The 22,838-nt window shown below is 45.8% G+C and overlaps 2 protein-coding genes across 2 annotated transcripts; both read right to left on the bottom strand.

Moving 5' to 3' along the window:
• Positions 1-4,694: 4,694 nt before the first annotated feature.
• Positions 4,695-6,598, bottom strand: LOC143274167 (lysine-specific demethylase 4D-like). Its single transcript, XM_076575602.1, has one exon. It carries the CDS (start codon positions 6,093-6,095, stop codon positions 4,695-4,697), a length of 1,401 nt encoding a protein of 466 aa, XP_076431717.1. The 5' UTR covers positions 6,096-6,598.
• A 5,706-nt stretch (positions 6,599-12,304) lies between these two features.
• On the bottom strand, positions 12,305-15,853 carry LOC143274180 (lysine-specific demethylase 4D-like). The gene has a single exon (XM_076575670.1). It carries the CDS (start codon positions 14,707-14,709, stop codon positions 13,309-13,311), a length of 1,401 nt encoding a protein of 466 aa, XP_076431785.1. The 5' UTR covers positions 14,710-15,853; the 3' UTR covers positions 12,305-13,308.
• Between the last annotated feature and the right edge of the window lie 6,985 nt (positions 15,854-22,838).

Below are 22,838 nucleotides of genomic sequence, written 5' to 3'. Positions count from 1 at the left end.
TTTTAAGAACGCATGACAGAATTTCACCACAGAGAGACACAAGCAGGTCTATGGTCTTGCTGGACAATTCTTAGTTTGGTGGTTATATAAGCACCTGACATCAGATACAGACAGGAAAATAAGCAGTGTCCTCAAATCTTGGCTAACTATACAAGGATAATTATTTAACCTGAATCCACCACAAAACAAATATGAAGATGTCTTTTTGCCAGATGGTTGTGGCTTATGCCTTTAGTCCCATAATTGGGAGGCAGATGCAGGCAGATCTCTGAGTTCAAGGCCAGCATGGTCTACAGGGTGAGTTCCAGGAATTCCGGGGTCAAACAGATTAACCTTGTCTTGAAAAACCAGGGGCAAATATATATATATATATATATATATATATATATATATATATATATAATTTCATAGCCAACATTCTGAAACTTTCATCAGTATTGAAGTACAAACATTTTAAATGTCATGGATTTGGTACTGAGCACAGTTTTGGCCTCAATGAAACAAACGAAGGATAACATTAAGAATGGCTGAGCCAGCAGTGTTTGGTGGTACACACCTTTAATCCCAACACTTGGAAGGCAGAGAATGAGGCAGGAGAATCTCTGTGAGTTCGAGGCCAGCCTGGTCGAAAAAGTGAGTTCCAGGTCAGCCAGGGATTTTATACAGAAACACCCTGTCTCAAAAATGAAAACAAAACAAAACAAAACAAAAAAACCACCCAAACCTACAAAACAAACAAAAACTACAACAACAACAACAACAAAAACCAAAAAAGATAAAGTAATTCATATGAGTAGACCACTTGGTTTCTATACTAGGTCAGTTTTGCACATTTGTACTTCTGGAGAATTACTAGTGGTTGATAAGTCTGTCCTAAATCTACAGAGATGTTTATACATTGGAGCTGTCTGGACTTTGATGTATATACAGGCTCTTGCCCTAACTGTGACTTTCACTCCTAAGATCTTTCCTAAGGAAGAGTTTTCCTGTCCCTGCTTGTCCCTATTTCTGGTAGGGTTCTGTTGTGATCAATAAAATGTGGTTTCATTTTACTCCTTTATGTTTGGTTTTTTGAATTTTACCTTGATACCAGTTCACCTAGTTCTTCAAGTTGAACGACTAGACAGTTCTCATGTAACAATGCTAAGTGTGAATTCAATATGGAACCAAGAAAGACCTTAAACTGATCAAGACAGGGTTTCTCTGTGCTGGAACTCTCTCTGTAGATCAAAATGAGGATTAGAACCCAGTTGATGCCAATAACTGAGTGGTTAGCCAGGAACAAGAGAACAGATACTACTATCAATGATGGGATTTAATCTTTATCTCCTTTTCTTTTTGAGGTGTGTGTTTTTCTTTTCCCACCCAGGTGTTTGGAAACTCATTTTTATTGACCAGGTAGGCCTGGAACTCACAGAGATCCTCCTACCTCAATCTCTGCCCTCCAAGTGTTGGGATTAAAGGTGTGTGACACCAAACCCTGCTGGCTCAGCCATTCTTAATGTTATCCTTTATTAGTTTCATGGAGGCCAAAACTGTGCTTAATATCAGTTCTATGACATTTAAAATGTTTGTACTTCAATACTGATGAAAGTCTCAGAATGTTGTATGGCTGTGAAATGACATTTTTTTTTCCTGATTTTTCAAGACAAGGTTTATCTTTGTGAACCAGGAAGTCCTGGAACTCACCCTGTAGACCTTGCTGGCCTCGTACTCAGAGATCTGCCCACATCTGCCTCCTGACTGCTGGGATTAAAGCCGTGGCCCACCACTGCCCAAACGCTCTTGTTAACTGAAGCATGTCAAGCAAGAACACTGTCTTTGAGCTTAAAAGCTGACCCTGAGGAAGGCTGGTGACTGTACTGGGATGCTGAACACCCAGTGCAGTTCCTGGCTGGCCAATAAAGACTTTCTGTTGCCTTAATCCCATGTCCCAGCAGTCTTCTCTGGTGGATATCCTCCCAAATTCGAAAACCAATGATTACCCATTTTGTTTTGAAACAATCAGAAACAAGACCACAGTAAATGGAATACTGGAAACTATTTTAATGAATCCAGATATCTTGAACACAGCAGAAAGTGTAAATTAGTTTAAGATCAAAGAACAGTCATGCTGGCAGTTGGTGGCACATGCCATTAATCCCAGTGCTCGGGAGGCAGAGCCAGGTAGACCTCTGTGAGTTCCAGGCCAGCCTGGTCTACAGAGGGAGACTCAGGACAGGCACCAAAATAAATAACAGAGAAAAACTCCTTCTCAAAAATCACAAAAAAAAAAAAGGCCTTAAAAAGAGTGCAGTTACCCGATCATAACTACAGAAACCAAATTGCAAGGTTAGTGTATTTTGAGCCTCTCCCAGAACTACGGATTGTGGTGGATTAGGTCTTTGTTTTCATTTGGATAGGTGGTGCTGTCTCCACCCTGACTGGTGCTTCCATCATGGAGTCAGGTGTGCTAAGGACTGGGGCCTGTCATATTCCCCACTAGATTAAGTGAATGAGTCAAGTCATGGACTCACTGTGCTCTCAAGAGGTGTAGTTGGTCCCAAGCACCATTAATTGTGCTAAACTAATGTATAATTCTCCATGTAGTTTAGGATGCATGGCTCCGACATTAATCCACTCCAAATGAGGATTAGAGGCCCATTTGGTGCCAATAGCTGAGTGGTTAGCCAGGAACAATGGAACAGAGACTGCTATCAATGATGTGATTTAACTCTTTGTCTCCTTTCATTTCTAAGGTGTTTTGTTCTTTGTTTGTTTGTTTGTTTTTTCCCAACCACACAGGTGTTTGGAAACTCATTTTAATAGACCAGGAAGGCCTGGAACTCACAGAGATCATCCTGCCTCAATCTCTGCCCTCCAAATGTTGGGATTAAAGGTGTGTGACACCAAACCCTGCTGGCTCAGGGTTTGTGTATTCCTTAATGTTTTCCTTTGTTTGTTTCATCGAGGCCAAAACTGTGCTCAGTACCAGTTCTATGCCATGAAAATGTTTTTACTTCAATACTGGTGAAAGTCTCAGAATGTCCTACAGCCATGAAATGATGTTTTTTCCCCCTGCATTTCAAGACAAGGTTTATGTGTGTAGCCCCCCGAAGTCCTGGAACTCACCCTGTAGACCACGCTGGCCTCGAACTCAGAGAGCCGCCCACTGCTGCCTCCTTCCTGACTGCTGGGATTAAAGGCAGAAGCCACCACTTCCCGGCCCTAAAATGTTCTTAGTGGTTCTGTGAACAGTTCCTGGCTGTTCTGGAACTCACTGTGTAGACCAGGCAGGCCTAGTACTCACTAGACTAAAGGAGTGAGCCACAACCACCTGGCAAAAAGACGTCTTCATATTTGTTTTGTGGTGGATTCTGGTTAAATAATTATCATTGTATAGTTAGGCAAGATTTGAGGACATTGCTCCTTTTCTTGTCTGTATCCTGGTCTGAGGTGGTAGTGTAGCCACCAAACAAAGCATTGTTCAGCAAGACCACAGACCTGTATGTCCCTCTGTGTCTGTCTGTTGTGAGGCTGTTATGTGTTCTTAGTTAGCTTTGAGGGGCCATGGGTGTGGTGAGGGGACAGGGAAGAAGTGTATGTGGCGGCATCCAGTCGAAGGTAGAATTCCTGTCTTGGGGAGACATATACCTCTACCTTCCTTTATAGCACCCCAGACACAAACCAAAGTATCCTACCACACTTCAGTTAGGAGAACTAATAACATCTTTATTGGGCCTGCTTACAGAGCATGGGTGAGGAGTAACTGACAGGAAAAAGCCATTTCATCCTAGCATGGAAAACAGATTACTCATAGCCAGTGTGTGGAGTCCCCACCGGGTCCTGTTATTGGTCCACACTGTGGCCTCTGTAGCACCACCTGAGACCGTGAGACAATTAGGGCAGAAGTACAAGGCAATGCTGAGGAAATACAGGAGGGATGAGCCTACACCTGTCTCTCCCGCCTCCCTGCTTCTTGTCCAGAAAGTCAGTCAGGGCACTCATGGGCATGAGCAGGTCCTTCCAGATGTGCTGATGCAGATGACGGCCGTGGTGCTCTGAAGATTGTACCATGCGAGTAGGTCACAGGTGCATGCATGTTCGGAACCATGCTGAGTGCCCCAAGACCTGCTTTCTCTCCCTGTGGCATCCTACTAGTGGGAGGTTCAAGTCGATGGTCGCATGAAGGCTCAGCTGTCAGAGAAGGAGGAAGGATGGAGACTCCTCAGAACTGTGCCATTTCCTTTTATTGAGTTGATCTCTGACCCAGAATAGGTGTGGCAGGACATTCTAAGGTGGTTCCATGGCCTTGTGGCTTTCCAGCCTAGAAGCTGTGATGATGTCTGCTGGCTGCTTCCCGTCAGAGCAGGTGTGTGGCCTACCTCTACAACCACATGAAGACTCCATCCTGACTGCTGGGATTAAAGGCAGAAGCCACCACTTCCCGGACTCCATCCAGGAGTCCCATTGTCGGAACCCACCTAAACTCCAAAAGCCCCATCACTGGCACCACAGTCAAATGGAGCATCCATTCTCTTCCTGCAGTTGCACAACCCACTGTAGATCCATCCTTTGCATCAATTCTGAGGGTGAGACCATGTGCAAATTAAAAGGTGACTTGAATCCAGGACCCAAAGTACAGTTTCAGTTGTCCACATAGCAGGCAGCCGTTGATTCAGATGACTAGGAATGTCCACTGGTGGCCAAAAGGTCTAAGGGGCAGGAGGCGAACCTGTGTCTGTTGAGTTCAAGTCCGTCTCCTTGAGTGGCAGGGAGATTTGGGGGCTCCTATCCAAGACTCTATCGGCCTGTTGTGAATGTTGTGAAAAGTCCGGGGCTCTGGCATCAGCAGTATCCATGGAGACCAGGGAGGCCTGCGAAGCTTGCTTGGAGAATCTTCTCACCGGCACGGTGAATTGAGGAGCCAAGAGCTTGGATGCTGAAAGGCGCTGGGACTCAGAGCCCACCTTAGCGTAAGGGCAGCTGTTGAGGGCTCTGCTTACCAGACACCTGAGGGGTCCCGCACACGGATGCCTCTGAGTCAAAGTGAATGTCCCCTGACTGGGGTGCGAGGTGACCTCTGGGTAGTCCACAGATCCATGCCCCTGGGGCTTCAACGGCTCACATCGCTCAGGCTGCAGGAGCCGAACAAAGGCGTCCATGGAGAAGCTCACCCTGGCCTCCCCACAGCTACACTGAGAAGCCACCTTGCCATAGTCGATCCACCTCTGGGTCGCAAAATTGATGGCCTCTGCACAGTTGAAGCCATGGTTGAAGCCAGCGTGGTAGCCATAGGGAAAGGTGACCATGAACTCCCCAGCCTCCTGGGTCATGCGGCCAAAGGGGATGCCATTCTCCTTGAGTACAGTGGGTGAGATGAGTGCCACCTTGTGCCTCAGGAAGGCCTGGCAGCCCTGGGAACTGCCCGGGAACAGCTGCCTGGCCAGGTGCTCCAGGCGTCGGCCATGCTCGGGGGGCACCGCATACCACGTCTTGGGCTGCCCAAAGTGCAGGTAGTTGATGCTGTACAGGTCCATGTCCTCGGTGTGCCACGCGAAGGTGGCCTTCCACATGCCAAAGTACAGGTAGGGCGTGTTGACACCCTCAATCACAATGCCGCATTCCTGCTTCAAGAGGTCCAAAATGCTCCCCAGCTGTGCCACGTTCCAATACTGAGTGTTCTCATCAAACAGGGAGCCGTTGACATCTGCACCATAGATCGGTGACCCAAAGAATCGACTTTTCCAGTATTTTCTCTCCAAATCTTCAAAACTCAGGTGTGGCGGGGTCTGGTATTTCTTACTGTTGGCCAGCTCACGGTATTGTCCCACCGTCATGGCTTTCTTCTTCTTATGGAATTGAGTGAACACACCTGCCTGGCCAGACACCACTTGCTGCAGGGGACTGCTTATTAGGATGTCACTGACGTCCTCATAGGACTGCCTGGCTCTCCACTCCTTGGGTGGGATGACCTTGGCCAGTCCAGCTCGGTGTGCCCCTTGGGACTCCATGTAGGCAATGTACTTGCTGAAATCTGAAAATTCTCTCATGGTTGGGCGGAAGGTCATGATGGCACTCCCTGGGCTCTGGGGGCCACAGTGCTCAGATGCCATGGCTACCGCTGCTCTGGGACCTTGAGCTTTGCAAGAGGGATCTTTCTGTCTGTCTCCGTGCCTTTTCTTCTCTTTTCCCTGTCTTCCTGCAGTGTCTTTTTCCTTCACTCTCTCTTCTGTGCAGAAGCTCTGTCTTTCCTTTCTTCCTTCTTCTCTTTTTTTTCCTAGTTCTTCAGTTTCCCGTTCGTCAGGATCACACTTTAAACATTAAATATGACTCTCAGGAGAATCACAAGTCTGAGCAGATGCTGGTCAATAGAGCCAGACCCTTCCTTCTCCTCTCCACACTCCAAACAAAAGCCAAGAGAGAGTAAGAGAAGAGAGAGCCTGCTGCCTTGACTTCCCAGGGACTCTGCTCCCTGGAGAGAGAGTCTCTGTGGAGAGAGAGGCCAGCCCAGGCCTACCTCAGCCAGCTGCCCAGGGGGCCTTCGTCCAGGCCTGTCACCTAGAGGTCTGTCCCGGTGGCCTGGAAGGCAGGGGAAGCTGAGATCTCTTCAGGAGGAACAACCCCAAACCTAATAGAAATCAACAATAACAGAAAATAAGTGGATAGAAAAATGACTGAGCTAGGCAAAATTCAAGTTCAAATCAAAACACTGGTAAAGAGACACAACCATTTTGAATTCAGGTGGAGAAAACTGGGTTTTACAGTAAGTGAGTCTTGGTGACACTCACCTTGACCCTAGCAATTGGAAGTTGGTGCCGAGATAATCAGGGACTCAAGGTTGTTCTTGGATCCACATTGTCCTCAACGTTGTCCTGAATACATGGGAAATAAAATGTTTAGTCATCCAATTCAAGAAACTTCATCAATTAAAATCTAAGAAAAACAATACAAATGACAAATTAAGATTTCAAATGCAATTGTCAGAAAACCTAACCTCACTAGAGAAGAGCAGAGAGGAAACCTAACCTGACTTCTCGGAAAGGGTAAGTGGAAAACAGGCCTCAGACCTTAGCAAGACTAACTCCATGATGGAGGTGCTATAAAGACTGTAAAACTCAGCACAGAAGCCAAGTGGTGATGGTGCATGCCTTTAATACAAGCACTTGAGAGGCAGAGGTAGGCAGATCTCTGTGAGTTATAGGCCAGCCTTGTCTACAGACTGAGGTCCAAGACAGGCTCTGAATCTACAGAAAAACCCTGTCTAAAAAACAAAGACAGACAAACAAACAAGAAAAAAAAAAAAACTAAACCAAACCAAAATCCTTCAGCACAGGCACAGCTCCATCAATGCCCATCCTTTTGGGAAAGTCTCTAAATGAACTAACCTTGCTTTTTAGCTTCTGTTAATTGAGGTATGCCAACCCAGAACATGGTTTTGTGTTCAAGGTCACCCTGAGCCTGGGTCCATGCAACTTGAGATGTTTCAGGTCCCCAGGGTTCCCTTGATCAAATCACTGGGTAACACTTTGGAGGGGTCCCACACCTCCACCCACAAAAGGAAACAAACTAGCCCCTTCCCCAAAAGATACACAATAGGAAAATGAAATCCAGTGGCCATAAAATTTAAAAATTAAAAATCTGGAAATTCTGTAAGCAAGATTCTGTCCTTTGGGAAATAGGGAACACCTAGGGAATCAGACTCTATACCACAGGGGAGGACCCTGGGGACAATATCAATCATTCCCAGCCAGAAATGGGCCAGGATGCACGGCCGTGCTCACATGCCCTGGACCACCCATATTACATAGGGATAAGAACTAACTGGAAAGTCAACCCCTCGAGTGACAAAAGTCATTGTGACTGGGGATCGCCAGGATAAATGTTGCCCCACAATAATCATACTTAAATGCCAACAGGACTGAACACAAATGAAACACAGATAAATCTGACACCCTAAAGCTGGAGCTTGACCAGCCGATCTGGTCAATGATACTCGTCATTTTCTCAGGACAAACACCCAAAAGATGTTGAAGAGAGTTCCAGATAACTGACCTTACTCCAACAGCATGGAGACCTGGCTGAAGACAGGGCAGCACCAGAGAAGCTTTCTCCTGTGAGACTTTCACTCCCTGTGGTCCTGGAGCCTCAGCTCTTGGTCTTTTATACCCGCAAAGGTGAATACTGTCATCAGTGCCCGCCCACCCACTTTAGTCACGCCCACCACTGGCCCCACCCCTCCGTTAGCCACGCCCAACTTCACTGGAAATGAAACAATCCCAATTCGAGAAAAGGCAAACCAGAAATACACTACAAAAAAGAATGTTATACATCACAGCAATATGCTATATGCCAAGTGTTTATAGAACCACTAAGAATTTTAGGGCCAGGAAGTGGTGGCTCACGCCTTTAATCCCAGCTCTCCAGAGGCAGAGGAGGGCGGATCTCTGTGAGTTCCGGGCCAACCTGGTCTACAGAGCAAGATCCACGACAGGCACCAAAGCTACAGAGAAACCCTGTCTCAAAAAACAGAGAGAGAGAGAGAGAGAGAGAGAGAGAGAGAGAGAGAGAGAGAGAGAGAGAGAGAGAGAGAGAGAGAGAGAGAGAGAGAGAATATTTTAAGAACGCATGACAGAATTTCACCACAGAGAGACACAAGCAGGTCTATGGTCTTGCTGGACAATTCTTAGTTTGGTGGTTATATAAGCACCTGACATCAGATACAGACAGGAAAATAAGCAGTGTCCTCAAATCTTGGCTAACTATACAAGGATAATTATTCAACCTGAATCCACCACAAAACAAATATGAAGATGTCTTTTTGCCAGATGGTTGTGGCTTATGCCTTTAGTCCCATAATTGGGAGGCAGATGCAGGCAGATCTCTGAGTTCAAGGCCAGCATGGTCTACAGGGTGAGTTCCAGGAATTCCGGGGTCAAACAGATTAACCTTGTCTTGAAAAACCAGGGGCAAATATATATATATATATATATATATATATATATATATATATATATATATATATATATATAATTTCATAGCCAACATTCTGAAACTTTCATCAGTATTGAAGTACAAACATTTTAAATGTCATGGATTTGGTACTGAGCACAGTTTTGGCCTCAATGAAACAAACGAAGGATAACATTAAGAATGGCTGAGCCAGCAGTGTTTGGTGGTACACACCTTTAATCCCAACACTTGGAAGGCAGAGAATGAGGCAGGAGAATCTCTGTGAGTTCGAGGCCAGCCTGGTCGAAAAAGTGAGTTCCAGGTCAGCCAGGGATTTTATACAGAAACACCCTGTCTCAAAAATGAAAACAAAACAAAACAAAACAAAAAAACCACCCAAACCTACAAAACAAACAAAAACTACAACAACAACAACAACAAAAACCAAAAAAGATAAAGTAATTCATATGAGTAGACCACTTGGTTTCTATACTAGGTCAGTTTTGCACATTTGTACTTCTGGAGAATTACTAGTGGTTGATAAGTCTGTCCTAAATCTACAGAGATGTTTATACATTGGAGCTGTCTGGACTTTGATGTATATACAGGCTCTTGCCCTAACTGTGACTTTCACTTCTAAGATCTTTCCTAAGGAAGAGTTTTCCTGTCCCTGCTTGTCCCTATTTCTGGTAGGGTTCTGTTGTGATCAATAAAATGTGGTTTCATTTTACTCCTTTATGTTTGGTTTTTTGAATTTTACCTTGATACCAGTTCACCTAGTTCTTCAAGTTGAACGACTAGACAGTTCTCATGTAACAATGCTAAGTGTGAATTCAATATGGAACCAAGAAAGACCTTAAACTGATCAAGACAGGGTTTCTCTGTGCTGGAACTCTCTCTGTAGATCAAAATGAGGATTAGAACCCAGTTGATGCCAATAACTGAGTGGTTAGCCAGGAACAAGAGAACAGATACTACTATCAATGATGGGATTTAATCTTTATCTCCTTTTCTTTTTGAGGTGTGTGTTTTTCTTTTCCCACCCAGGTGTTTGGAAACTCATTTTTATTGACCAGGTAGGCCTGGAACTCACAGAGATCCTCCTACCTCAATCTCTGCCCTCCAAGTGTTGGGATTAAAGGTGTGTGACACCAAACCCTGCTGGCTCAGCCATTCTTAATGTTATCCTTTATTAGTTTCATGGAGGCCAAAACTGTGCTTAATATCAGTTCTATGACATTTAAAATGTTTGTACTTCAATACTGATGAAAGTCTCAGAATGTTGTATGGCTGTGAAATGACATTTTTTTTTCCTGATTTTTCAAGACAAGGTTTATCTGTGTGAACCAGGAAGTCCTGGAACTCACCCTGTAGACCTTGCTGGCCTCGTACTCAGAGATCTGCCCACATCTGCCTCCTGACTGCTGGGATTAAAGCCGTGGCCCACCACAGCCCAAACGCTCTTGTTAACTGAAGCATGTCAAGCAAGAACACTGTCTTTGAGCTTAAAAGCTGACCCTGAGGAAGGCTGGTGACTGTACTGGGATGCTGAACACCCAGTGCAGTTCCTGGCTGGCCAATAAAGACTTTCTGTTGCCTTAATCCCATGTCCCAGCAGTCTTCTCTGGTGGATATCCTCCCAAATTGGAAAACCAATGATTACCCATTTTGTTTTGAAACAATCAGAAACAAGACCACAGTAAATGGAATACTGGAAACTATTTTAATGAATCCAGATATCTTGAACACAGCAGAAAGTGTAAATTAGTTTAAGATCAAAGAACAGTCATGCTGGCAGTTGGTGGCACATGCCATTAATCCCAGTGCTCGGGAGGCAGAGCCAGGTAGACCTCTGTGAGTTCCAGGCCAGCCTGGTCTACAGAGGGAGACTCAGGACAGGCACCAAAATAAATAACAGAGAAAAACTCCTTCTCAAAAATCACACAAAAAAAAAAAGGCCTTAAAAAGAGTGCAGTTACCCGATCATAACTACAGAAACCAAATTGCAAGGTTAGTGTATTTTGAGCCTCTCCCAGAACTACGGATTGTGGTGGATTAGGTCTTTGTTTTCATTTGGATAGGTGGTGCTGTCTCCACCCTGACTGGTGCTTCCATCATGGAGTCAGGTGTGCTAAGGACTGGGGCCTGTCATATTCCCCACTAGATTAAGTGAATGAATCAAGTCATGGACTCACTGTGCTCTCAAGAGGTGTAGTTGGTCCCAAGCACCATTAATTGTGCTAAACTAATGTATAATTCTCCATGTAGTTTAGGATGCATGGCTCCGACATTAATCCACTCCAAATGAGGATTAGAGGCCCATTTGGTGCCAATAGCTGAGTGGTTAGCCAGGAACAATGGAACAGAGACTGCTATCAATGATGTGATTTAACTCTTTGTCTCCTTTCATTTCTGAGGTGTTTTGTTGTTTGTTTGTTTGTTTGTTTGTTTTTTCCCAACCACACAGGTGTTTGGAAACTCATTTTTATAGACCAGGTAGGCCTGGAACTCACAGAGATCATCCTGCCTCAATCTCTGCCCTCCAAATGTTGGGATTAAAGGTGTGTGACACCAAACCCTGCTGGCTCAGGGTTTGTGTATTCCTTAATGTTTTCCTTCGTTTGTTTCATCGAGGCCAAAACTGTGCTCAGTACCAGTTCTATGCCATGAAAATGTTTTTACTTCAATACTGGTGAAAGTCTCAGAATGTCCTATGGCCATGAAATGACGTTTTTTCCCCCTATATTTCAAGACAAGGTTTATGTGTGTAGCCCCCCGAAGTCCTGGAACTCACCCTGTAGACCACGCTGGCCTCGAACTCAGAGAGCCGCCCACTGCTGCCTCCTTCCTGACTGCTGGGATTAAAGGCAGAAGCCACCACTTCCCGGCCCTAAAATGTTCTTAGTGGTTCTGTGAACAGTTCCTGGCTGTTCTGGAACTCACTGTGTAGACCAGGCAGGCCTAGTACTCACTAGACTAAAGGAGTGAGCCACAACCACCTGGCAAAAAGACGTCTTCATATTTGTTTTGTGGTGGATTCTGGTTAAATAATTATCATTGTATAGTTAGGCAAGATTTGAGGACATTGCTCCTTTTCTTGTCTGTATCCTGGTCTGAGGTGGTAGTGTAGCCACCAAACAAAGCATTGTTCAGCAAGACCACAGACCTGTATGTCCCTCTGTGTCTGTCTGTTGTGAGGCTGTTATGTGTTCTTAGTTAGCTTTGAGGGGCCATGGGTGTGGTGAGGGGACAGGGAAGAAGTGTATGTGGCGGCATCCAGTCGAAGGTAGAATTCCTGTCTTGGGGAGACATATACCTCTACCCTCCTTTATAGCACCCCAGACACAAACCAAAGTATCCTACCACACTTCAGTTAGGAGAACTAATAACATCTTTATTGGGCCTGCTTACAGAGCATGGGTGAGGAGTAACTGACAGGAAAAAGCCATTTCATCCTAGCATGGAAAACAGATTACTCATAGCCAGTGTGTGGAGTCCCCACCGGGTCCTGTTATTGGTCCACACTGTGGCCTCTGTAGCACCACCTGAGACCGTGAGACAATTAGGGCAGAAGTACAAGGCAATGCTGAGGAAATACAGGAGGGATGAGCCTACACCTGTCTCTCCCGCCTCCCTGCTTCTTGTCCAGAAAGTCAGTCAGGGCACTCATGGGCATGAGCAGGTCCTTCCAGATGTGCTGATGCAGATGACGGCCGTGGTGCTCTGAAGATTGTACCATGCGAGTAGGTCACAGGTGCATGCATGTTCGGAACCATGCTGAGTGCCCCAAGACCTGCTTTCTCTCCCTGTGGCATCCTACTAGTGGGAGGTTCAAGTCGATGGTCGCATGAAGGCTCAGCTGTCAGAGAAGGAGGAAGGATGGAGACTCCTCAGAACTGTGCCATTTCCTTTTATTGAGTTGATCTCTGACCCAGAATAGGTGTGGCAGGACATTCTAAGGTGGTTCCATGGCCTTGTGGCTTTCCAGCCTAGAAGCTGTGATGATGTCTGCTGGCTGCTTCCCGTCAGAGCAGGTGTGTGGCCTACCTCTACAACCACATGAAGACTCCATCCTGACTGCTGGGATTAAAGGCAGAAGCCACCACTTCCCGGACTCCATCCAGGAGTCCCATTGTCGGAACCCACCTAAACTCCAAAAGCCCCATCACTGGCACCACAGTCAAATGGAGCATCCATTCTCTTCCTGCAGTTGCACAACCCACTGTAGATCCATCCTTTGCATCAATTCTGAGGGTGAGACCATGTGCAAATTAAAAGGTGACTTGAATCCAGGACCCAAAGTACAGTTTCAGTTGTCCACATAGCAGGCAGCCGTTGATTCAGATGACTAGGAATGTCCACTGGTGGCCAAAAGGTCTAAGGGGCAGGAGGCGAACCTGTGTCTGTTGAGTTCAAGTCCGTCTCCTTGAGTGGCAGGGAGATTTGGGGGCTCCTATCCAAGACTCTATCGGCCTGTTGTGAATGTTGTGAAAAGTCCGGGGCTCTGGCATCAGCAGTATCCATGGAGACCAGGGAGGCCTGCGAAGCTTGCTTGGAGAATCTTCTCACCGGCACGGTGAATTGAGGAGCCAAGAGCTTGGATGCTGAAAGGCGCTGGGACTCAGAGCCCACCTTAGCGTAAGGGCAGCTGTTGAGGGCTCTGCTTACCAGACACCTGAGGGGTCCCGCACACGGATGCCTCTGAGTCAAAGTGAATGTCCCCTGACTGGGGTGCGAGGTGACCTCTGGGTAGTCCACAGATCCATGCCCCTGGGGCTTCAACGGCTCACATCGCTCAGGCTGCAGGAGCCGAACAAAGGCGTCCATGGAGAAGCTCACCCTGGCCTCCCCACAGCTACACTGAGAAGCCACCTTGCCATAGTCGATCCACCTCTGGGTCGCAAAATTGATGGCCTCTGCACAGTTGAAGCCATGGTTGAAGCCAGCGTGGTAGCCATAGGGAAAGGTGACCATGAACTCCCCAGCCTCCTGGGTCATGCGGCCAAAGGGGATGCCATTCTCCTTGAGTACAGTGGGTGAGATGAGTGCCACCTTGTGCCTCAGGAAGGCCTGGCAGCCCTGGGAACTGCCCGGGAACAGCTGCCTGGCCAGGTGCTCCAGGCGTCGGCCATGCTCGGGGGGCACCGCATACCACGTCTTGGGCTGCCCAAAGTGCAGGTAGTTGATGCTGTACAGGTCCATGTCCTCGGTGTGCCACGCGAAGGTGGCCTTCCACATGCCAAAGTACAGGTAGGGCGTGTTGACACCCTCAATCACAATGCCGCATTCCTGCTTCAAGAGGTCCAAAATGCTCCCCAGCTGTGCCACGTTCCAATACTGAGTGTTCTCATCAAACAGGGAGCCGTTGACATCTGCACCATAGATCGGTGACCCAAAGAATCGACTTTTCCAGTATTTTCTCTCCAAATCTTCAAAACTCAGGTGTGGCGGGGTCTGGTATTTCTTACTGTTGGCCAGCTCACGGTATTGTCCCACCGTCATGGCTTTCTTCTTCTTATGGAATTGAGTGAACACACCTGCCTGGCCAGACACCACTTGCTGCAGGGGACTGCTTATTAGGATGTCACTGACGTCCTCATAGGACTGCCTGGCTCTCCACTCCTTGGGTGGGATGACCTTGGCCAGTCCAGCTCGGTGTGCCCCTTGGGACTCCATGTAGGCAATGTACTTGTTGAAATCTGAAAATTCTCTCATGGTTGGGCGGAAGGTCATGATGGCACTCCCTGGGCTCTGGGGGCCACAGTGCTCAGATGCCATGGCTACCGCTGCTCTGGGACCTTGAGCTTTGCAAGAGGGATCTTTCTGTCTGTCTCCGTGCCTTTTCTTCTCTTTTCCCTGTCTTCCTGCAGTGTCTTTTTCCTTCACTCTCTCTTCTGTGCAGAAGCTCTGTCTTTCCTTTCTTCCTTCTTCTCTTTTTTTTCCTAGTTCTTCAGTTTCCCGTTCGTCAGGATCACACTTTAAACATTAAATATGACTCTCAGGAGAATCACAAGTCTGAGCAGATGCTGGTCAATAGAGCCAGACCCTTCCTTCTCCTCTCCACACTCCAAACAAAAGCCAAGAGAGAGTAAGAGAAGAGAGAGCCTGCTGCCTTGACTTCCCAGGGACTCTGCTCCCTGGAGAGAGAGTCTCTGTGGAGAGAGAGGCCAGCCCAGGCCTACCTCAGCCAGCTGCCCAGGGGGCCTTGGTCCAGGCCTGTCACCTAGAGGTCTGTCCCGGTGGCCTGGAAGGCAGGGGAAGCTGAGATCTCTTCAGGAGGAACAACCCCAAACCTAATAGAAATCAAGAATAACAGAAAATAAGTGGATAGAAAAATGACTGAGCTAGGCAAAATTCAAGTTCAAATCAAAACACTGGTAAAGAGACACAACCATTTTGAATTCAGGTGGAGAAAACTGGGTTTTACAGTAAGTGAGTCTTGGTGACACTCACCTTGACCCTAGCAATTGGAAGTTGGTGCCGAGATAATCAGGGACTCAAGGTTGTTCTTGGATCCACATTGTCCTCAACGTTGTCCTGAATACATGGGAAATAAAATGTTTAGTCATCCAATTCAAGAAACTTCATCAATTAAAATCTAAGAAAAACAATACAAATGACAAATTAAGATTTCAAATGCAATTGTCAGAAAACCTAACCTCACTAGAGAAGAGCAGAGAGGAAACCTAACCTGACTTCTCGGAAAGGGTAAGTGGAAAACAGGCCTCAGACCTTAGCAAGACTAACTCCATGATGGAGGTGCTATAAAGACTGTAAAACTCAGCACAGGAGCCAAGTGGTGATGGTGCATGCCTTTAATACAAGCACTTGAGAGGCAGAGGTAGGCAGATCTCTGTGAGTTATAGGCCAGCCTTGTCTACAGACTGAGGTCCAAGACAGGCTCTGAATCTACAGAAAAACCCTGTCTAAAAAACAAAGACAGACAAACAAACAAGAAAAAAAAAAAAAAAACTAAACCAAACCAAAATCCTTCAGCACAGGCACAGCTCCATCAATGCCCATCCTTTTGGGAAAGTCTCTAAATGAACTAACCTTGCTTTTTAGCTTCTGTTAATTGAGGTATGCCAACCCAGAACATGGTTTTGTGTTCAAGGTCACCCTGAGCCTGGGTCCATGCAACTTGAGATGTTTCAGGTCCCCAGGGTTCCCTTGATCAAATCACTGGGTAACACTTTGGAGGGGTCCCACACCTCCACCCACAAAAGGAAACAAACTAGCCCCTTCCCCAAAAGATACACAATAGGAAAATGAAATCCAGTGGCCATAAAATTTAAAAATTAAAAATCTGGAAATTCTGTAAGCAAGATTCTGTCCTTTGGGAAATAGGGAACACCTAGGGAATCAGACTCTATACCACAGGGGAGGACCCTGGGGACAATATCAATCATTCCCAGCCAGAAATGGGCCAGGATGCACGGCCGTGCTCACACCCCCTGGACCACCCATATTACATAGGGATAAGAACTAACTGGAAAGTCAACCCCTCGAGTGACAGAACTCATTGTGACTGGGGATCGCCAGGATAAATGTTGCCCCACAATAATCATACTTAAATGCCAACAGGACTGAACACAAATGAAACACAGATAAATCTGACACCCTAAAGCTGGAGCTTGACCAGCCGATCTGGTCAATGATACTCGTCATTTTCTCAGGACAAACACCCAAAAGATGTTGAAGAGAGTTCCAGATAACTGACCTTACTCCAACAGCATGGAGACCTGGCTGAAGACAGGGCAGCACCAGAGAAGCTTTCTCCTGTGAGACTTTCACTCCCTGTGGTCCTGGAGCCTCAGCTCTTGGTCTTTTATACCCGCAAAGGTGAATACTGTCATCAGTGCCCGCCCACCCACTTTAGTCACGCCCACCACTGGCCACACCCCTCCTTTAGCCACGCCCAACTTCACTGGAAATGAAACAACCCCAATTTGAGAAAAGGCAAACCAGAAATACACTACAAAAAAGAAGTTATACATCACAGCAATATGCTATATGCCAAGTGTTTATAGAACCACTAAGAACTTTTTAGGGCCAGGAAGTGGTGGCTCACGCCTTTAATCCCAGCTCTCCAGAGGCAGAGGAGGGCAGATCTCTGTGAGTTCCGGGCCAACATGGTCTACAAAGCAAGATCCACGACAGGCACCAAAGCTACAGAGAAACCCTGTCTCAAAAAACAAAGAGAGAGAGAGAGAGAGAGAGAGAGAGAGAGAGAGAGAGAGAGAGAGAGGGAGGGAGGGAGGGAGGGAGGGAGGGAGGGAGGGAGGGAGGGAGGGAGGGAGGGAGGGAGGGAGGGAGGGAGAGAGAGAGAGAGAGAGAGAGAGAGAGAGAGAGAGAGAGAGAGAGAGAGAGAGAGAATATTTTAAGAACGCATGACAGAATTTCACCACAGAGAGACACAAGCAGGTCTATGGTCTTGCTGGACAATTCTTAGTTTGGTGGTTATATAAGCACCTGACATCAGATGCAGACAGGAAAATAAGCAGTGTCCTCAAATCTTGGCTAACTATACAAGGATAATTATTTAACCTGAATCCACCACAAAACAAATATGAAGATGTCTTTTTGCCAGATGGTTGTGGCTCATGCCTTTAGTCCCATAATTGGGAGGCAGATGCAGGCAGATCTCTGAGTTCAAGGCCAGCATGGTCTACAGGGTGAGTTCCAGGAATTCCAGGGTCAAACAGATTAACCTTGTCTTGAAAAACCAGGGGCAAATATATATATATAATTTCATAGCCAACATTCTGAAACTTTCATCAGTATTGAAGTACAAACATTTTAAATGTCATGGATTTGGTACTGAGCACAGTTTTGGCCTCAATGAAACAAATGAAGGATAACATTAAGAATGGCTGAGACATAGCCGGGCGGTGGTGGCGCACGCCTTTAATCCCAGCACTTGGGATGCAGAGGCAGGCGGATCTCTGTGAGTTCGAGGCCAGCCTGGACTACCAAGTGAGTTCCAGGAAAGGCGCAAAGCTACACAGAGAAACCCTGTCTCGAAAAACCAAAAAAAAAAAAAAAAAAAAAAAAAAAAAAGAATGGCTGAGACAGCAGTGTTTGGTGGTACACACCTTTAATCCCAACACTTGGAAGGCAGAGAATGAGGCAGGAGAATCTCTGTGAGTTCGAGGCCAGCCTGGTCGAAAAAATGAGTTCCAGGTCAGCCAGGGATTTTATACAGAAACACCCTGTCTCAAAAATGAAAACAAAACAAAACAAAACAAACAAACAAAAAAAACCACCCAAACCTACAAAACAAACAAAAACTACAACAACAACAACAACAACAAAAAAAACCAAAAAGATAAAGTAATTCATATGAGTAGACCACTTGGTTTCTATACTAGGCCAGTTTTGCACATTTGTACTTCTGGAGAATTACTAGTGGTTGATAAGTCTCTCCTAAATCTACAGAGATGTTTAGACATTGGAGCTGTCTGGACTTTGATGTATATACAGGCTCTTGCCCTAACTGTGACTTTCACTTCTAAGATCTTTCCTAAGGAAGAGTTTTCCTGTCCCTGCTTGTCCCTATTTCTGGTAGGGTTCTGTTGTGATCAATAAAATGTGGTTTCATTTTACTCCTTTATGTTTGGTTTTTTGAATTTTACCTTGATACCAGTTCACCTAGTTCTTCAAGTTGAACGACTAGACAGTTCTCATGTAACAATGCTAAGTGTGAATTCAATATGGAACCAAGAAAGACCTTAAACTGATCAAGACAGGGTTTCTCTGTGCTGGAACTCTCTCTGTAGATCAGTTTGGCCTAGTCCTCAGAGAGATCAGCCTGCCTCTGCGGGTTGAGTGCTGGGATTAAAGGTGTGTGCCACCACGCCCAGCTAATACACAATTATTCTAAAGTATGCTTTTTACACCTGGGGTTCAAGTTCTGTTTCTATTGACGTGTTATTTGATTTGGATTTGAATTCTGATATTAACATTGCCAGCCCAAATTTGTTTAGCTTAATTTCATCTCAGTATTCCCATTGAGTTGCATCATTCAAAAATGTCTACATTTTTCTATATTTTCTTTAGGCTTTGAGCATAAACCTTCCTGAAGATACTGTAGCATTGCAGCAAAATCTTGTGTTATCTAGAAACCACTGGGCAGGATGGCTGGGTATGCTCAGACTCCTAGGTTCCTGTACTAGATAGGTATGAGAACAAACCATTCTGTCACCCCTTTGACTGACAAATCTCACTGTGACTGGGGACAGCCCAAATTAATGTTAGAGGACTTCAAGGGGCTGAAATTCGTCTAATATCCAACACCTTTAATCTAGGCATTTCCCCTTGTTAGCAGGTGTCTGCTGATCTGCTTGGTGCATCGACTCATCTGGACAATGGCAATATTACCAGGCTTCTGAGACCACTTGGTTGGCAGATACAAGGTTTGACTAAGTGTGCCCTCTTCTGATGCTTTCCAAACTGAGTAGACAGGTTGATCTGGACCCAGAAATATTAGAAGTTTCTTTGTGTGTATTAAAACAACAGTTAGGTTCTATTGCAGAATTGCTCCTACATAATTGTAGAGGCTTAGACTCACTGCTCCTGATGTAAGGGGACTATGTGTGGCTGTGGGAGAAACCTATTGTTTCTCTGCTGACAGATGGGGAATAATTAGAAAACACCTGTAAATTGCTGTGGAAATAAAAATCTCAAAAAGAAAAGGAGACAAAGAGTTAATTCACATCATTGATAGCAGTCTCTGTTCTCTTTTTCCTGGCTAACCACTCAGCTATTGGCACCAACTGGGCCTCTAATCCTCATTTGGAGTGGATTAATGTCGGAGCCATGCATCCTAAACTACATGGAGAATTACACATTAGTTTAGCACAATTAGTGGTTCTTAGGACCAACTACACCTCTTGAGACCACAGTGAGTCCATGACTTGATTCATTCACTAAATCTAGTGGGGAATATGACAGGCCCCAGACCTTAGCATACTCGACTCCATGATGGAAGCACCTATCCACCACAGTCCCTAGTTCTGGGACAGGCTCAAAATACACTAACCTTGCATTTTGGTTTCTTTAGTTATGATCGGGTAACTGCACTTGTTATAAGTTTTTTTTTTTTTTTTTTTTGTGTGTGTGTGTGTGTGTGTGTGTGTGTGTGTGATTTTTGAGAAGGGGTTTCTCTCTGTTATTTATTTTGGTGCCTTTACTTGGTCTCCCTCTGTAGACCAAGCTGGCCTCAAACTCACAGAGGTCCACCTGGCTCTGCCTCCCGAGTACTGGGATTAAAGTCAGGTACCACCACTGGCCGGCATGACTTTTCTTTGATCTTCAACTCTTTTACACTTTCTGCTGTGTTCCACGATATTTCGATTCATTAAAATAGTTTCCAGTATTCCATTTACTGTGGTCTTGTTTCTGATTGTTTCAAAACAAAATGGTTAATCATTGGTTTTCAGTTTTGGGAGGATATCCACCAGAGAAGACTGCTGGGACATGGGATTAAGGCAACAGAAAGTCTTTATTGGCCAGCCGGCAACTATACCGGGTGTTCAGGATCCCAGTACAGTCACCAGCCTTTCTCAGGGTCAGCTTTTGAGTACAAAAACCGAGTTCTGGGTTGACATACTTCAGTTAGCAAGAGCAGTTACCTGAGCATAACTACAGAAACCAAATTGCGGGGTTAGTGTATTTTGAACCAGTCCCAGAACTTTGGACTGTGGTGGATTAGGTCTTTGTTTTCATTTGGATAGGTGGTGCTGTCTCTACCCTGACTGGTGCTTCCATCATGGAGTCAGGTGTGCTAAGGTCTGGGGCCTGTCATATTCCCCACTGGATTTAGTGAATGAATCAAGTCATGGACTCACTGTGCTCTCAAGAGGTGTAGTTGGTCCCAAGCACCATTAATTGTGCTAAACTAATGTATAATTCTCCATGTAGTTTAGGAAGCATGGCTCCGACATTAATCCACTCCAAATGAGGATTAGAGGCCCAGTTGGTGCCAATAGCTGAGTGGTTAGCCAGGAACAATGGAACAGAGACTGCTATCAATGATGTGATTTAACTCTTTGTCTCCTTTCATTTCTGAGGTGTTTTGTTGTTTGTTTGTTTGTTTGTTTTTTCCCAACCACACAGGTGTTTGGAAACTCATTTTTTTTAGACCAGGCAGTCCTCGAACTCACAGAGATTCTCCTGCCTCAATCTCTGCCCTCCAAGTGTTGGGATTAAAGGTGTGTACCACCAAACCCTGCTGGCTCAGCCATTCTTAATGTTATCCTTTGTTTGTTTCATAGACGCCAAAACTGTGCTCAGTACCAATTCTATGACATTTAAAATGTTTGTACTTCAATACTGTTGAAAGTCCCAGAATGTTGTATGGCTGTGAAATGACGTTTTTTTTCCTGAATTTTCAAGACAAGTTTTATCTGTGTGAACATGGAAGTCCTGGAACTTACCCTGTAGATCTTGCTGGCCTCGTACTCAGAGATCCGCCCACCTCTGCCTCCGACTGCTTGGATTAAAGCCATGGCCCACCACTGCCCAACTGCTCTTGTTTACTGAAGTATGTCAACCCAGAACACTGACTTTGAGCTTAAAAGCTGACCCTGAGAAAGGCTGGTGACTGTAGTGGTATCCTGAACACCTAATGTAGTTCCAGGCTGGCCAATAAAGACTTTCTGTTGCCTTAACCCCATGTCCCAGCAGTCTTCTCTGGTGGATATCCTCCCACAACTGAAAACCAACAATTAACTATTTGTTTTGAATCAATCAAAAAAAAAAAGACAATAGCAAGTGGAGTATTGGAAACTATTTTAATGAATCCAGATATCATGAAGTCAGCAGAATGTGTAAAATAGTTTAAGGTAAAAGAAAAGACAGAAGAAGAGGATTCTGTTGAACTGTATAAAAAGATAAGCAGGTTTGAATGGGAACCTGGATGGATTAGCATGGAAGGGAAGTAAAGGCGTTTGCAAACACTCAGGTGAAATGTCCTGCTACATGGCCTGTAGATGTCAGTCTGTAGGCACAGTGCTGGCCTTTGGACCCTAGAACTGTGTAAATGGGGTGTGGTTCTCTTGCCTGACATCCAAGCTGGGGCGGGGGATGTAGAAGCTGGACTTGAAGGTTAAGGCTTTGGCTCATGTAGCAAATTTGAGGCCAGCTTGGGAAACCTGAGAGTCTGTCAGAATGAAAAAGAGAAATCAGCCAGCCGGAGGGCTCTCTAGAGTACCAGAACAAGAAACTGGGTGTCGAGTTGTAAGGGTTTTTAGTAGGTCAGTTTCTATGACCAGAAGCTCTATAGTGCCCCAAAGGCAAGCTCCATGCTGCAGGGGAGGGGAAGCCTTAGCTTCCCAGGCCAGGGAGTGGGAAGTGTGCCTCCATGTTTTCAAACTGATCCAGTAGCACTAGGACACCAGGCCTCTGAGCCTGTCCTGCTTTTGGGGACAGCTTGGGTCCACACAGCAGACTCAGATCTCTAAACATCCTGATCATTTCTCCTGCTATGACAGTTGGTCTCCCCGTGAACACTGGTGTCGACCTCCCCACCACGATGTCACAGGAGGTATACTACTTCTTGTAAGTCTGTGACCTGTAAGCAGGGCCTGGTGACATGTTCTCCTCTTTTTCATGTGGCCCCAGGTCACTTCTCCTGAGTTGCCGGTGGCCAACTCCCACTGTCACTTGGGCCAACATTGGTTGATGTTGAATTCTGTACTGGGTTCCTTCCCAATTTCCATGGGGGCCTTTGAGTCAGTCACCTGTTCCTTGAGACCATGCCACACTCCCTGAGTGAACCCAGGAGCTAAGTCCAGTGCTCCACATGTCCCTGGCCCACCTCACAGACCCTGGACGTTACTCCCCATCAAATAGTGGAACTTTTCCTCTTCCAAGCCAGTTGTGACTCAGGGAGAATTTGTAATGAC

Source organism: Peromyscus maniculatus, chromosome 7 (assembly GCF_049852395.1).
Source record: "Peromyscus maniculatus bairdii isolate BWxNUB_F1_BW_parent chromosome 7, HU_Pman_BW_mat_3.1, whole genome shotgun sequence".
Lineage (NCBI taxonomy): Eukaryota > Metazoa > Chordata > Mammalia > Rodentia > Cricetidae > Peromyscus > Peromyscus maniculatus.
This window is presented reverse-complemented; position numbering and strand designations above follow the sequence as displayed.